Source organism: Squalius cephalus (assembly GCF_949319135.1).
Source record: "Squalius cephalus genome assembly, chromosome: 22".
NCBI lineage: Eukaryota > Metazoa > Chordata > Actinopteri > Cypriniformes > Leuciscidae > Squalius > Squalius cephalus.
The window spans coordinates 32,016,212-32,032,583 of NC_137143.1; the positions used below are offsets into that span (position 1 = coordinate 32,016,212).

At 36.4% G+C, this 16,372-nt stretch overlaps 1 protein-coding gene across 1 annotated transcript in view; it reads left to right on the forward strand.

The window, feature by feature from the left end:
• Positions 1-16,372, forward strand: part of eml6 (EMAP like 6) — a 92,815-nt gene that overhangs the window by 13,307 nt on the left and 63,136 nt on the right. The window contains exons 2-4 of the mRNA XM_079857880.1: positions 12,133-12,292; positions 14,173-14,271; positions 15,670-15,738. Of these exons, the coding sequence (XP_079714006.1) occupies positions 12,133-12,292; positions 14,173-14,271; positions 15,670-15,738 (328 nt within the window). The remainder of the gene's footprint in view (positions 1-12,132; positions 12,293-14,172; positions 14,272-15,669; positions 15,739-16,372) is intronic.

Consider the following 16,372-nt stretch of genomic DNA (forward strand, 5'->3'; position numbering starts at 1 on the left):
TCCCAGAAAAGTTAGTAAAGACATCGTTAAAATAGTCCAGTGACTACAGTGGCTCAACCTTAAATTTATCAAGCGACGAGAACACTTTTTGTGCGTAAAAACAACAAAAAATAACGACTTTATTCAACTCTTCTGGGTTGTACGTCAGAACGGAGGCTCGCTATTGGCCGACGCTGGTCATGTGTGTGATGCTGGCCAATAGTGATCCTCCATTCTGACGTACAACCCAGAAGAGTTGAATAAAGTCGTTATTTTTGTTGTTTTTTGCGCACATAAAGTATTTTCGTCACTTGATGAACTTAAGGTTGAGCCACTGTAGTCACTGGGACTATTTTAAAGGAGAACTTGGTAACTTTTTTAACTTAATAAAACTGTCTAGAATTCATTTGGCTGGTTAAACAACCTGTTCTGGTGATATTGGTGACTTTCCCCGCTCCCCCCAGCGTTCCCAGGCGGAAAACCAACCTTGCAACTTGGGGACTACCGTCCCGGCAAGATAGAAATTGGAAGTCTCGTGAGAAGCGAGAACGAGAACGAGAACGAGCGCGAAACACGAATTGCTTTACGGCAATTCGACATAAACACACACGCATGTATGATGTATTACCAGATTACCCACCTCGGTAGACATAGCTCCACAAGATACAGTTGGCTTGCTCCGATCAAAACAAACGCACATGAGCAGCGGTAGAGAGGGGGAGGAGGCCGCCGCAAGTGAGTTTTTTACGTCCGTGTTGTGAAATATACGCCCCCCCACAGCTGTAGGGGGAGCTCGTGGGGAAAACATGCGACAACAAAAGGAAAAATCAGCGAAGAAGTGACTAGAGTTCGCTAGAGTTGCCGAGTTCTCCTTTAACGATGTCTTTACTAACTTTTCTGGGATGGCGGATTTCAATAACAGAGAAGCCTATGGAGGAGTGAGACAGCTCTCAGATTTACTCAAAAATATCTTCATTTGTGTTCTGAAGATGAACGAGAGTCTTACGGGCTTGGAAGAACATGAGGGAGAGTAATTACTGACAGAACTTTCATATTTGGGTGAACTAACACATGTGTGCTGACTGAAGTAAAGACGCTCTGTTTGAGTCATTGTTCATGAAGGGCGAGTGTCGGGTCTCGTCTCTGACCCGAACGCTGTGAGATTAGCTGAGCGTTTGAGCTCTGAACAGGAGGCAGACGCTCCTGATTTACTGTGAGCTCAGATTCGTGTAACCCGGGACTGACATGCTCAAATGTCTTGTCTTGGTTTTGTATATGCCTGATTTCAGAGCTCATTACGACTAAAACAATCATTTCATTAAAGCTCTCGCTGTTGGAGATGCGTTCATAATTGCATTATTCTAATGAACAGATCCCTGCTCACTCACTGCTTTCTGCAGCACTTAAAATAGCACAGAATTATTATTTTCTTGAGCAAGTGCAAATGGACATTTTAATTTAATTTTAAGTGATGGGAATTTAAAGTAATTTATACCACTGCACCGTTGATGCATTTTAGACTCTTAATCGAGCTGTTGATTAATGAATTAGACTATTACAGCTTCATATCAGTAAAGGTGTCTGTTTTATATGGAAGCTTGTTTCCGCAGCAGAATATAAAATAAAAAAGGTAATTGCGCCTTAGATATAAAGTCAGAATTGCGAGATATAAAGTCAGAATTGCGAGATATAAAGTCAGAATTGCGAGATATAAAGTCCGAATTGTGAGATATAAAGTCCGAATTGTGAGATATAAAGTCAGAATTGTGAGATATAAAGTCAGAATTGCGAGATATAAAGTCCGAATTGTGAGATATAAAGTCCGAATTGTGAGATATAAAGTCCGAATTGTGAGATATAAAGTCAGAATTGTGAGATATAAAGTCAGAATTGCGAAATATAAAGTCAGAATTGCGAAATATAAAGTCAGAATTGTGAGTTATAAAGTCAGAATTGTGAGATATAAACTCAGAATTGTGAGATATAAAGTCAGAATTCCGAAATATAAAGTCAGAATTGTGAGTTATAAAGTCCGAATTGTGAGATATAAAGTCCGAATTGTGAGATATGAAGTCCGAATTGTGAGATATAAAGTCCGAATTGCGAAATATAAAGTCAGAATTGTGAGTTATAAAGTCAGAATTGCGAGATATAAAGTCAGAATTGCGAGATATAAAGTCAGAATTGCGTGATATAAAGTCAGAATTGCGAGATATAAAGTCAGAATTGCGTGATATAAAGTCAGAATTGATATAAAGTCAGAATTGTGAGATATAAAGTCAGAATTGCGAAATATAAAGTCAGAATTGTGAGATATAAAGTCAGAATTGTGAGATATAAAGTCCGAATTGCGAAATATAAAGTCAGAATTGTGAGTTATAAAGTCAGAATTGCGAGATATAAAGTCAGAATTGCGAGATATAAAGTCAGAATTGCGTGATATAAAGTCCGAATTGAAATAAAGTCAGAATTGCGAGATATAAAGTCAGAATTGTGAGATATAAAGTCAGAATTGTGTGATATAAAGTCAGAATTGCGTGATATAAAGTCAGAATTGTGAGATATAAAGTCCGAATTGATATAAAGTCAGAATTGCGAGATATAAAGTCAGAATTGCGTGATATAAAGTCAGAATTGTGAGATATAAAGTCAGAATTGATATAAAGTCAGAATTGCATGATATAAAGTCAGAATTGTGAGATATAAAGTCAGAATTGATATAAAGTCAGAATTGCGTGATTTTTAAAATCAAAGAACATTTAATTCTGAGAAAAAAAAAGTTTATATCTCACAATTCTGACTTTATATCAATTCGGACTTTATATCACACAATTCTGACTATATCAATTCTGACTTTATATCACGCAATTCTGACTTTATATCTCGCAATTCTGACTTTATATCTCGCAATTCTGACTTTATATCACGCAATTCTGACTTTATATCTCGCAATTCTGACTTTATATCTCGCAATTCTGACTTTATATCTCACAATTCTGACTTTATATCAATTCGGACTTTATATTACACAATTCTGACTTTATATCTCACAATTCTGACTTTATATCTCACAATTCTGACTTTATATCAATTCTGACTTTATATTACACAATTCTGACTTTATATCTCACAATTCTGACTTTATATCACGCAATTCTGACTTTATATCTCGCAATTCTGACTTTATATCTCGCAATTCTGACTTTATATCTCACAATTCTGACTTTATATCAATTCGGACTTTATATTACACAATTCTGACTTTATATCTCACAATTCTGACTTTATATCTCGCAATTCTGACTTTATATCTCACAATTCTGACTTTATATCTCACAATTCTGACTTTATATCAATTCTGACTTTATATTACACAATTCTGACTTTATATCTCACAATTCTGACTTTATATCACGCAATTCTGACTTTATATCTCGCAATTCTGACTTTATATCTCGCAATTCTGACTTTATATCTCACAATTCTGACTTTATATCAATTCTGACTTTATATCACGCAATTCTGACTTTATATCTCGCAATTCTGACTTTATATCTCGCAATTCTGACTTTATATCTCACAATTCTGACTTTATATCTTACAATTCTGACTTTATATCACGCAATTCTGACTTTATATCAATTCGGACTTTATATCTCGCAATTCTGACTTTATATCTCACAATTCTGACTTGATATCTCACAATTCTGACTTGATATCTCACAATTCTGACTTTATATCTCACAATTCTGACTTTATATCACGCAATTCTGACTTTATATCAATTCGGACTTTATATCAATTCGGACTTTATATCTCACAATTCTGACTTTATATCTCACAATTCTGACTTGATATCTCACAATTCTGACTTTATATCTCACAATTCTGACTTGATATCTCCCAATTCTGACTTTATATCTCACAATTCTGACTTTATATCACGCAATTCTGACAAAAAAAGCCAAGACAAAAATATAGCCTGTATATCGTGGCCAAAAATTGAAGAATTCGTTCCCTCGTTTTAGTAAATCGTGACCACGTTGTCTTAAAATCTATAAAAATGTACATAAAATGAATATACATTTACTTGAGAAGCAAAATTGCTAAAGATATTAAGTCCGGTTTTATGTAAAAATCATCATTGAGAAAAAATATCTGTCAGTGAACTTCACTTCATTTTAATGCATTTTTCAGAAAACAACTTAATATCTTAAGTCATTCAGCTTCTCCAGTAAATGCATCTTGATTTAAGATTGTTTAGATGTGTGTGGCCCTGGATCACGTCACCAGTCTCGAGTCGCACGGGTTTATCTGTGGCAATAGCCAACAATACAGTGTATGGGTCAAAATTATCCATTTTTCTTTTATGGCAAAAATCATGAGGATATTAAGTAAAGATCATGTTCCATGAAGATATTTAGTAAATTTCCTACCGTAAATATATAAAACATGTATTTCTGTGAGTGAATGCTGCACAATCGTGAACATAAATGAACAACTTTAAAGGAGATTTTCTCAATGTTTCGATTTTTTTGCACCCTCAGATTCCAGATTTACAATAGTTGTATCTCGACCAAATATTGCCCTATCCTAACAAACCACACATCAATGGAAAGCTTATTTATTCAGCTTTCAGTATTTCAGAAAATTGACCCATGTGACTGATTTTGTGGTCCAGGGTCACATATGTGCTGGAAAGCAAGACAGAAATACTGAGTACAAACATCATTTTTTTGCAGTGTTGTCAGTTATTCTTGTAGTTTTGATCTTACTGTATATTATGCTTAAGACTAGTATTTTTTTGTTTAGCATCGTATCAAAAACCTTTGGCTGGTTGCAGGTCTCAGACAGCTGGAATTATTTCTGGCATTTCCGAATGCGCTCTTGTCACGACAGCGGTCAGACGTCCCACTTCACTGCACAAAGACTTCAGCACATCTCTCTCTCTCTCTCTCTCTCTCTCTCTCTCTCTCTCTCTCTCTCTCTCTCTGGCATGCTTATCATCCGCTCTTCATTTTCCCTCTCAGCTTCTTCCCTGTAGGCCGACAGTCACTGGTGTTCATTTGACTGCAGATCCTTCCCAGAATCCTTCAGCTGTTCACTGACTCACAGGGGTCCAGCACTCGACCCAGAGAGGGTCATGGGTAATCGCCCACAGGCGTCCCGAAACACATGACCATCCGCACACATGCTGACGGAAACATGTCCGCGGGAAAATACAAGAAATTGCACTGTGCATGAACAATATAAAACACGTTTAGATTTTGTTGTTGTTGTTTTTGCATTGAGATATTATTCTCATCATGATAATTCATTCCTTTGTCCTTGTCTTTAGATTCTCTTTGAAGTGCGCTGTGAAAAATGAAATGATCAATAAGTCGTGACAACATGTGTTTTTACATTGCTTTAACTCATCGAAATAAGTTAAGCAATTTATAACTTAAGTTATACAAAATTCAACACATTCAAGTCAGTTTAATGTAGTTTAAGTTGAAATGACTTACACATCCAAGTTGATTGTACTTAAAAATATAAGGCAGCAACATTAATTTTAGCATCATCAACACTGTAAAAAATATATATTTTTGGAAGTTTAATACTATTTCAGTCTTTACGTCAATATTGCAAGTTCAATTCAATGGACGTTCTCAGAACTTTGAAGGCAAATGTTCTTCCAGTATCGTTAATTCAAAGTTATTTTGTCTTTAATAATGTTCTCAAAACGTTAGCGTCATTCGTGGAACTTTTTTTCTGAAAAGTTTTAGTTCATCTAACATTATTTAAATGTTGCTGCTTGTTTCAGAGAACATTCAAAAGTAACAATTGCACAATTTTAAAGTGGAATGTTCCCTTAGTTCATATATCCAGACAAAAATAAAAAAACATTTATCTCTTTCCCCGCCATTGACAAACTTTTCCGTCAGTCCGTGTTTCCAGTGTTATACTGTAGGGGGCGCTATTACACATCTACTGAAAGAGTTCAGATTCTCCAGATCAAAACACAGGAGAAGAAGAAGCAGAAACAAGCCATAGAAGCGTTGCTGACACACGTGAAATAACGAAGCGGCAACCTCCCTGGCCCTGTCCCAAATGGCACACTTCATATGCTCTTTCAGTCTTGTGGACTTACAATGGCTGCCGTGTGTCCGTTAAGAGACCGTAGGGTGTCCCATTTGTTATTTTAGGCCTCAGAAGAGTGCTCGCGAGTGCCCCCTTTGCGGTCGATGCGCACTTCTTCCCGACAGTCAAAGCGGCATTATGTCACGAAAGTGCGGACTCGTAGGAGGACCACGAGTGCTTAGGGTGCCATTTGGGACAGGGCCCCAGTCTCTCTCTTGAAACCAACACGGAAGTGAATTAAACGGCAATTCATCCACTGGCCACTAGAGACCGGCTGCAAAAGTGAGTCAAATCTGCATCTCCCCCATGTTGAAATGCCCAACTTTACAGCAGAAAAACACATGTTTACAGCCTGGAGCAAAAAGTGGCTTTGGTCTATACAGGTAATTTTGCCCTTCATGACGACTGTGAGGGGGGTGAATTTTTTTATAACTCATCCGTTTACATTATAATAAGCCTTAAAGTTCTGCATAATTAAGGGTGTGTCCACTTTTGAGTGACAGGTGGATTCCCGCGGCTGTGGTCATTAGTCATCATTAGCCGTCTGTTAGCCGTCACGTTACCTCAGCTCATTGTCTGTAAAAATAAATAAATTCGGGAGTGACGCTGCCAAGATGGCGACGGTCGGCCACGCCCACTTTAGGCTTCAAAAACGGGCTTGTCGGTGACGTCACAGACACTACGTCCATATGTTTATGAAGATAACACGATCATCAAACATTAAACAGCATACGCTGGCGGGGAAAGAGTTTTGAATGTTCAGGGAATATGTTAGCAAAACAGTTTTTTGATTTTTCTTTGAAATTATTTGTGAAATTTACTAGCAATTTCTGAGTGATTTTTTTATTCTTCTTCAATTAAACAGATTTGCACAAATAAACTCTCAGATAGTTTCACTCTATTTTATGCAATATATAATTTAAAATCTTTGTATTAATGTGTGTGTTTTGCGAGATTCATCTGACTCCATTCAAGCCAAAACATCTGTTCCAAAGCGTTGAGTATTAGATTTTTCTGCCATATCTGATGTTTTTCACACACTCTTTTATCTGGAGTGTGAAAAGCCTTGATTCGATCGATGAGTTGCAGCTGGTGGGCTTTCAGAGCCGCTGATGTTAAAGTCACGGTCACTCTTTCCTCTCCTCTTTCCTCTCCTCTTTCCTCTCCTCTTTCCTCTTTCATCGCTCACACGCTTGATGGAGTTTCACACTTATGATTCATTTATGATCAACTTTGTCTTTGTTTTCGGAGTAATGAAAATAGACACAAACTAGATTCCCTGTGCAAAACTCGTCGTGTTGTGTGTCTTTGATACTGTTGCATAAAACGGTGTGAAATGAGTTACATATACGACAAAGCTTCATTCTTAGTTTTCAGGGGTTTGTTGAAATGCAAGAATTAGCTGTAAAATGAATGTGTGAGAAAGATAGATTGAGATCTCAGGCTTTGATTGAAGATTTGGTTTCTTGAGTTTTAGACAGTGTTGATGATATTGGTAACTAAATCTATTAAAAAACATCTTTAATTGAAATAACATGAAAATATAAATATTAGATGAAAACAAAAAACTGATGACAATTAGAAATGTTGTTGTGGCAACTTAGTGAAATCATTTTAAGTTGCATGAAGAACTAAAATGACAAATTAAAACTGAAATAAAATAACAATACATTAAAGCTATAGAGAAATATGTACAAATAATTGTAATAATAATAAAATAATATAACAAAACTACTCAAATGAAAATGATAATTATGATAAATATAAAAGCTACTTCAAAATATTAATAAATAGTATCATATAAATAATGCTAAAATGACACTGGTTTAAGACAAATCCTAAAAATTATATTTAATGAGGGAAAAGAATTTGATTAGATGGTAAAAATGTGATTTCGTTGCAATTGATGTTTATAAAGTGAATGGGTCAGTTTTAATGTCATTTTGACTTTTAAAAGCTCTATATGTAGAATTTGACTTTTGAAAGCTCTATATGTAGAATTGATAAACGTGTGTTATAGCGCCACCAGTGGCCGTTCAGTGGAACTGCAGCTCTTACTGCTCGTGCTCGCACTCGTTCATCACATAGAAGTAAAAATAAATACTTTTACAGTGATATACTGTTAACAAACATCTCGACGCCGTCCACTGAGAGTGATCTTTAGATGAATATGTAAATATGTGCTGATCTTTCCTCTCAATAACAGAATAAACCCACAGAAATGAGAAAGCATCAGTTCAGAAGCATCTGATCATGTGTGTGATGTGTGTGTTTACAGCAGATCTGAGATTCATCATGTCGACAGATGAGCTCATTAAAATCACACTGTTATGATAGTCTGATAATAAAGTATAGACTATATAGATCTGACTCTATGAGACTATAGTTTGAGTGAATCCATGACACACACTAACATTACAGTACAGAACGGCTCTTTCAGGATATTATCCTGAACATTGTATAAGCATTCGTTCGTTTCATGTGTCGTTGAACGGATACGAGTCTCTCATGCTTTAGATTTTCCCGGCAAAAAACGACCCGAGTCCTTCACATAAACATCAGTCTACAGGCTTTCATAGATAACATAAGGAGTTGGGGAAGATCTCATTTTTAAGTGCAAGCTGTTCACACACTGGCGATAAAAAAGCGATTAATGCATGAAAAGTCTTAAATATTGCCCCTTTAAGCAACAGTCTTGGTGATTTAATGTCATTGCTGTCTAGGAGAAGCAATTAAGATATTAAAGCGATCTCATTAGTGATTTTTCCTCGCTGTGGGTTGTTACTTGCACATATGTGGTAACACACACACACACACACACACAGGCTTGATGGCAGCACAGAACCGCATTGGCACACAGCACAGCTGCTGGCTGGGGTTTTATGCCAGTGGACATGGAGAGACTTTGATCGTTCTGCAACTCTCTGACACACACACACACACACACACACACACACACACACACTGAGGCAGTTTAGCCCTGTTTAATCAGCCTTTGATCTGCGATTGAGAGGAAACTCCTGCCCTGCTGCCCCTGCTGGGACTGTAGTGAATGCCATGCGCTCTTTTACTGTAAATCACTATGAATCTGCACTTTGCTCCTGCTATTATCATGCATTATATTTATTAAAGCATTAAACTGACCGAGACAATGCATGGCAATCCTTTTACCACAGTATAGCAGTGATGTTAGCATTAGTATTGTTAAATAATTTTTTTCGGTAATTGTAATATATATATATATATATATATATATATATATCGTAACAATACATAAAAAAACTGTCAAAAAATTACAAAAGCAAATAACTCTACTTAACCTTTAACTAAAATGAAATAAACTGGACATTATAAAAAAATAAAAGCCCATTTAAAATATTAATAAATAATATAATAATAATAATATAGAAAAAATTATATAAAAATAAAGCTAATTTAAAATAATAATAATTACTATAATATCATATAAATAATACTAAATAAATAAATGTAATAAATAAAATTAAATATAGATGAAAAAATACAAATTACTAAAAATTAAGTTACTAATTTAATGACAATTAATTAATTCCATATAGAAAGTTACAAATATTTAAAAAAAAAATGTAAAAATAAAAGCTATAATAGCATAATAAATAATAATAATAAATAAAATATAGATGAAAAACAAAAATACTGAAATTTAAAAAGGTACTAATTTACTACAATAACAATTAATTCTATATAGAAAATATATAAAGAATTAATTCAAAATAACAATAAATACTATAATAGTATATAATACTAAAGTTATAATACTAAAGGGCTTTAAAAATAGCATATGGGTCACTGACGTGACGGGTCATTTTTTTTGTCCAAAGGCCTTAATAATAATAAAAAAATAAATATATAACATCCAAAGTATGTAAGGTAGTACAACTTGATCTCTTTTATTGAATCCAAAAGGTTTTAATTATATTTTACTACATATAAAGGTATTTTAAAGATTTTGAAGTGTCAAAAGGTCATTCGGTAAAACCGATATAGTAAATATTTAAATGGAATAATATTGTTTTTAATAACTAAAGGAACTACAATAATACAAATATAAAGGAGATAAAGCTCTTTTTTTTACCTTTCCCTGTGCAATGTTTTACTTGAATATGTTGGAGTGTTTAGAGTAGTCCAATAAATGATTACATTTATGAGATCAGTGATAATTTGTTTTAATATTTCTTCTGTGGTACACACTGTATACTATCTCAACATCAATGTCAAATCAGTTTTTAACTTTCAAATCAGTGGTTAAACCGAAAGACTTTTTTGGTGACATTTTTTCCATCTTGTAAAAAATGACAAAAAACAGTGTTAATTGATTGTACAAACCACAAAATCTTATCGTTAACACCTAGGTAAACTAAAAAAATGGTTTCAAATATAGTTATATCTCCATTCTATTTTTTTTACACTTTTAAAAATCTTATTCGTCAATGACCCATATATAAAATGTCTCTACTGTTGACTGAACTTCCTGTTTCAAAATGAAATATGTCAACACAGAAACAAAATTAGCATTTTCTGTCTTTATTTTGGCTAAATAATTGGACTGATCTGGCCACATGTGTGTTTGTGTGGCAGCGATCTCGCTCTCTGACAGGTGTATGTGCCTGGACTCCTGAAGAGCGTCCCTGAGCGCCGTCACCGTGGCAGAGCCGTTGCCTTGGAGAGAGTCAGCTCTGCTCCTCTTTATGATCCTCTTCCTGTTGGAGGAGAAGTGAGGCAGTGTTGACAGAAGCACTCGTCTCATATATGCAGGGCTGATCCGGCTGTGGCTTCCTCACACACACTTTCATTTGTGTATTTAGTCACGTAATCACACTTTTCTGTGTTCACGTATGGCTCTGGATTAAATGAGATTCAGTTCATTCCTTACATTCATCTTTACGTCTCATATTCAGACTTTTGACGCATTTTATTTGGGGGCCAAGAACTGCCACTTTTTGATTGTTTGTTTGTATTGGTTTTTATTTTTTTGGTGGGCTGGCACATACATCAGAAGATAAAAGAGAAAAAAAATTAAGTTCCAAATTATCTGTCAAAAAATAAAAAGTACTGATATAATAGAAATATTGTATAATATTTGAATTATTATATAGAAATATGAAATAATTTAGATAAGATAAGATAACCGATAGATAGATAGATAGATAGATGGAACGATAGATGGATGATGGAACGATAGATAGATAAAAGGATAGATAGATAGATAGATAGATAGATAGATAAAAGGATGGATGGATGGATGGATAGATAGATAGATACCGATAGATAGATAGTGATATAGATAAATAGATAGATAGATAGATAGATACCGATAGATAGATAGATAGATAGATAGATACCGATAGATAGATAGATAGATAGATAGATACCGATAGATAGATAGATAGATAGATAGATAGATAGATAGATAGATAGATAGATAGATAGATAGATAGATAGATAAAAGGATGGATGGATGGATGGATAGATAGATAGATACCGATAGATAGATAGTGATATAGATAAATAGATAGATAGATAGATAGATAGATACCGATAGATAGATAGATAGATAGATAGATAGATAGATAGATAGATAGATAGATACCGATAGATAGATAGATAGATAGATAGATAGATAGATAGATAGATAGATAGATAGATAGATAGATAGATAGATAGATAGATAGATACCGGTAGATAGATATAGATCATGACAACTCTGAATAGTTTAGCATGTTATTGAATATGGCAATGTTAATGTTTTTGGTCTTGGTGGACTAGATCTGTTATGCTGCTGATTATTACTGATGCTGATGCTAATTACTGATGCTTTTGCTGCTGTTGGTTATTGATGATGCTGATTATTGATGATGATGCTGATCATTGATGCTGATAAATAGACACATGACTCCCGCTGCAGATCTAGGCAGGTGGAGCTGGGGAGGTGGAGCTGTTCAGAGGAACTCTTTCGGTGTAACTCACAGCATGTGTCTCTTGTGTCCTCAGTCTAGCGCTGCATCCGGATAAGATCCAGGTGGCCACAGGTCAGGTTGGGAAGGATCCGTATATCTGTGTGTGGGACTCTTACACACTGACGACGGTGTCCATCCTGAGAGACGTTCACACTCACGGTGTGGCTTGTCTGGCCTTCGACGCCGACGGACAGGTGAGACAAAACACTCCTGAATCCGTTCATATGAGGAGCTTTCGCACCGGAGGAACCTTTTCAAAGTTCCTAGAACTATTGGTGGAAGTTCCCGGTTATTGGCTCGTTCGCACCGCAGGAGGAAACGATTTTAGTTCTCGGAGGAACTAATTTACTCCTACTTCAGAGCCGGGCTAAACCAGCGCTATAGGAACTATCCGTGACGCTAGTGTTCGCTGATTGGCCGAACGCACGCGAAACACCAGCACACACCATTACACACCACAAGGCTGTGTAAACACACAGATTATAGCCTATATATTTACTCCACAAACTAACGCTATGAACATGAAAACAGTGATAGATGCTAATCTTTACGCTGAGGAGAAAATCCAACGCAGCTTTGAGGGATCAAGAGGAACATGATCATGTATTTCCAGTGCTCGAAGTGGGGCGGTACTCACCGGTACGCAGTACCGGCACTTCTGCATTTTACTCCAAAGCATACCTGCACGTTTTCTTGCGTACCGCTACTTCTCGCATATAGCCGGTACTCTACCGCTGACAAAAAAAAGCGTCAGTGTCACGCCCATTTCACATATACTCCGTTTGCAATGCGTATGCGGAGCTTATTTTTTTTCCGCACCCATATTAACGTTAAGGTCAGAGCTTTCACACTGCACGCGGATGCGGTCCGGCAATGCGTTCCAGGAGCGGTGCATATACAGCAGTCCAACGATCGTTTCCACACCGAGTCTATTTTCGCTGTGCTGCACGCGCTGAATTAAAGTGACAGCGCGTGGTTCGTGGTCAAAATTAACACAGAATATGACATTATATATAATTTGTATTATTTAAAATTACTTTTAACATTTAAAAACAGACGTTTTTAAATTCCAAAGCTTGCAGAAGGTTCCTAATGGCAATACTGACTTAGGCTAGCTTTCCTGGTAGCCTTGAGTAAATTAACTTGTCTAAGAAAATGATTCATAAAACGTATAAATATCTGTTGAGCCTGTTTACTTTCTTCACTGACACAGACGAAAATGAAAAGACTAAGTTCAGCTTTAGGAGGGGAAGAAATAGTCCAGGATAAGAAGAATGAGAGAAAAAGAAATATGAAGATGAGGAGAGAGCAGGTACTGACAAATAATCTAATGACAAGGTTTTAAAGATAGCCTATTTCTTATAATTTTTTGGCCTTCAAAAGTCCTAAATTGCACATATGTAGATCAGAGAAATCCAAATTTTCTCGGGGGAGCATGCCCCCGAACCCCCCTAACTACGGGGGGGCTTGAGTCTGGTTGTCCAGGGCACAGGAAATTGTTAATCCGGCCCTGGGTGAAGGCAGTGAGAGTAAGGCAAGAGAGTACCGGCACCTTTTTCCCCCCACTTCAAGCACTGTGTATTTCTGCTCAGCAACACTGGACATCAACCACACGCCATACGCTAATAACTCTTCATCACTGTCTACTTTCTGTGTGTAACAGTTCTATATAATAACGTATTAGACAGGAGTGTTAGACAGATCGTAAACTAATGAACACGGAGAATGTGAGCACTGTTTGCTCTGGCTTTCTCAGCGCCGTCAAAATAAAAGTCACAACAACAAGCGCGGCTTACGTCACTTCAGAGTTCCTACGAATGCAACCAGGAAAATATTCCTAGGGGAACCATTAGTTCTCAGGGAACCACCATGATGGCTAGTTACTTCCCGGTGCGAAAGCCCCTATAATGACTCTCTGGAATACTTGATTCTGATTGGTCAGTTGTGGCATTCTCAAATATTTTTGTATAATGAGACTAACATAATCACTGACCAGTTGAACATGTTTTTTGTCATATTTAGTAACTGCTTCTAACTGCTTATTTTCTCCTGTCATTTGTATTTGAATAATCAGCGTTTAGCTTCGGTGGGGCTTGATGCCAAAAACACGGTGTGCGTTTGGGACTGGAAAAAAGGGCGTGTCTTAGCCACCGCCACGGGACATTCTGATAGGGTAAGACAGAACGCACTGACCTTCGGTGCCGATATCAGTCCAGCATTTCATTTATAATGCCAGAAAGATCTAGTGCACAAAGTTTAAAAAGCGCATACGGTTCACACATGGTATGACTGTTTCCATAGCAACAGATGCAACACCTCAGTGATGTGAATGGATGACTGTTAAGAGCGTTATGAATAACTTATTGTGTTATGTTTCAATACAGAGGAGCATTTCAATGCATGAACTGACAGATAGAGTATGTTTTCTAATCTGAAACACACACACACACACAGGCTGAAGGCACAGCTGAGATGACAGAAAAGCTTAGTGAAGATCCACAGACACCAGAAAACTCCCTAAGGTGCCATTAAAACCCTGCAGCTCTGTGTGTGTGTGTGTGTGTGTGTGTGTGTGTGTGTGTGTGTGTGTGTGTGTGTGTGTGTGTGTCTCTGCTGTTCCAGCTCAACAACTGCACTGGCACGACTGCCAAAATCTAAACTGCCGATGGAATATAAAAGCAATTTGTAATTTATATATTTTGCATTTCACATTTATGCATTTGGCTGATGCTTTTATCCAGAGCCACTTACATTGCATTCAAGGTATGCAGTATATCAGTTCATGCATTCCCTGCCTGGGATTTAAGCACATGAAGCTCTACGGTTTGAGCAACAGGAATGCTTATGTTTATTTGCAGATAATGAATGCCAATAATAAAGAAATCAGACTGTTTGAAAGATAAATGCATAGTTTATATGCATGCATTGTTCTTATTGCATTTGTACATTAATCCTTTACATTTAAATGTATGCATTTGACAGATGCTTTTATCCAAAGCAACTTGCATTGCATTCAATCTGTATAATTTATCAGACTGTTTGAAATATAATTGCATAGTTTATTATTGAATAATCATTTTGATTAAAAGGCTTCATTTATTGTTGTTATCATTCAATTAAATGGTTAAATTATAGGCTAATTAGCGAGCTTGACTATAATTATTTCTCATACTTAGGGTTAGGGATTTTTCAAACCCTTCATACAATACCTAGTGCATCATTGTTTGTGTATTATGCATTCAAGCTGTACAATTTATCAGTATAATAGTGAAGAAATCAGACTATCTAAAAGAAGAATGCATAGTTTAAAATTAAGGACAGAAGAAAAATAAAGTTGATAAAAGGCTCCATGCATTGTTCTTATTGTAAATTGTTAAATTATCAGCGAATTAGCAAGCATCTCTGTAATTATTGCTCATGCTTATGGTTAGGGATTTTTCAAAAACGTCATGCAGTACCTAGTACATGTTTGTTTGTGCATTGATTATGATTATTCTGTGTGATCAAGTTTGGTGCTAATGTTGTGGAGGTGTTGACGTGTTTATTCCACCTCTTTGTGCTGCGGTTTCAGATCTTTGATATTTCCTGGGACCCGTTTGTGCTGCACAGGCTGGTGAGCTGCGGAGTCAAGCACATTAAAGTGAGTCTAACCCCTGAGACAAGCTCATTCCAACCCAAGATGATTCCTGCGCTCTCGGAAAGAAATAAATGAGGCATCAGCGGAAAGATGCTGTAATTTATTCGTTATTTCCTTTGTTGTTTTTGTCTTTACTGCAGATGCAATGTTTTTCATAGACATCAAAAAATGCATTAACATACTGAAAAACTTAAGGAGTACTCTCAAAAGTGAAAATTCTGTCAAATTTAGTACTCTGCACTATATTTTAAAGAGGTCATATTGTGCCCTAGGCTCTACTAGAACAGGTTTTCCTGCTTAAATGTTGATTATTTTCCTCATATCCTCCATTGTTGCGGCTCCTCTCTTCCCAGTCTGTCAGTAACGTTCTGTTTACTTCCTGTCTCTATGAAGCCCCTCCTTCTGAAAAGCACACTGTGCTCTGATTGGTCGGCTAGAGCAGTGTGTTATGATTGGTCGAGTGCTTCGAGTGTGTTTGGGAAATGTCCCGCCCCTTATCATAACCGCCAGTTTAACACACTACTAACTAACTCAACCAGGCCCCGCCCCTTTATTCTGCGTATGAATTATTATAATGAGGAATATTGTGACGTGTTTGTTCCCGGAAGAAACTCAAGACTACAATGGAGGCGTTTCA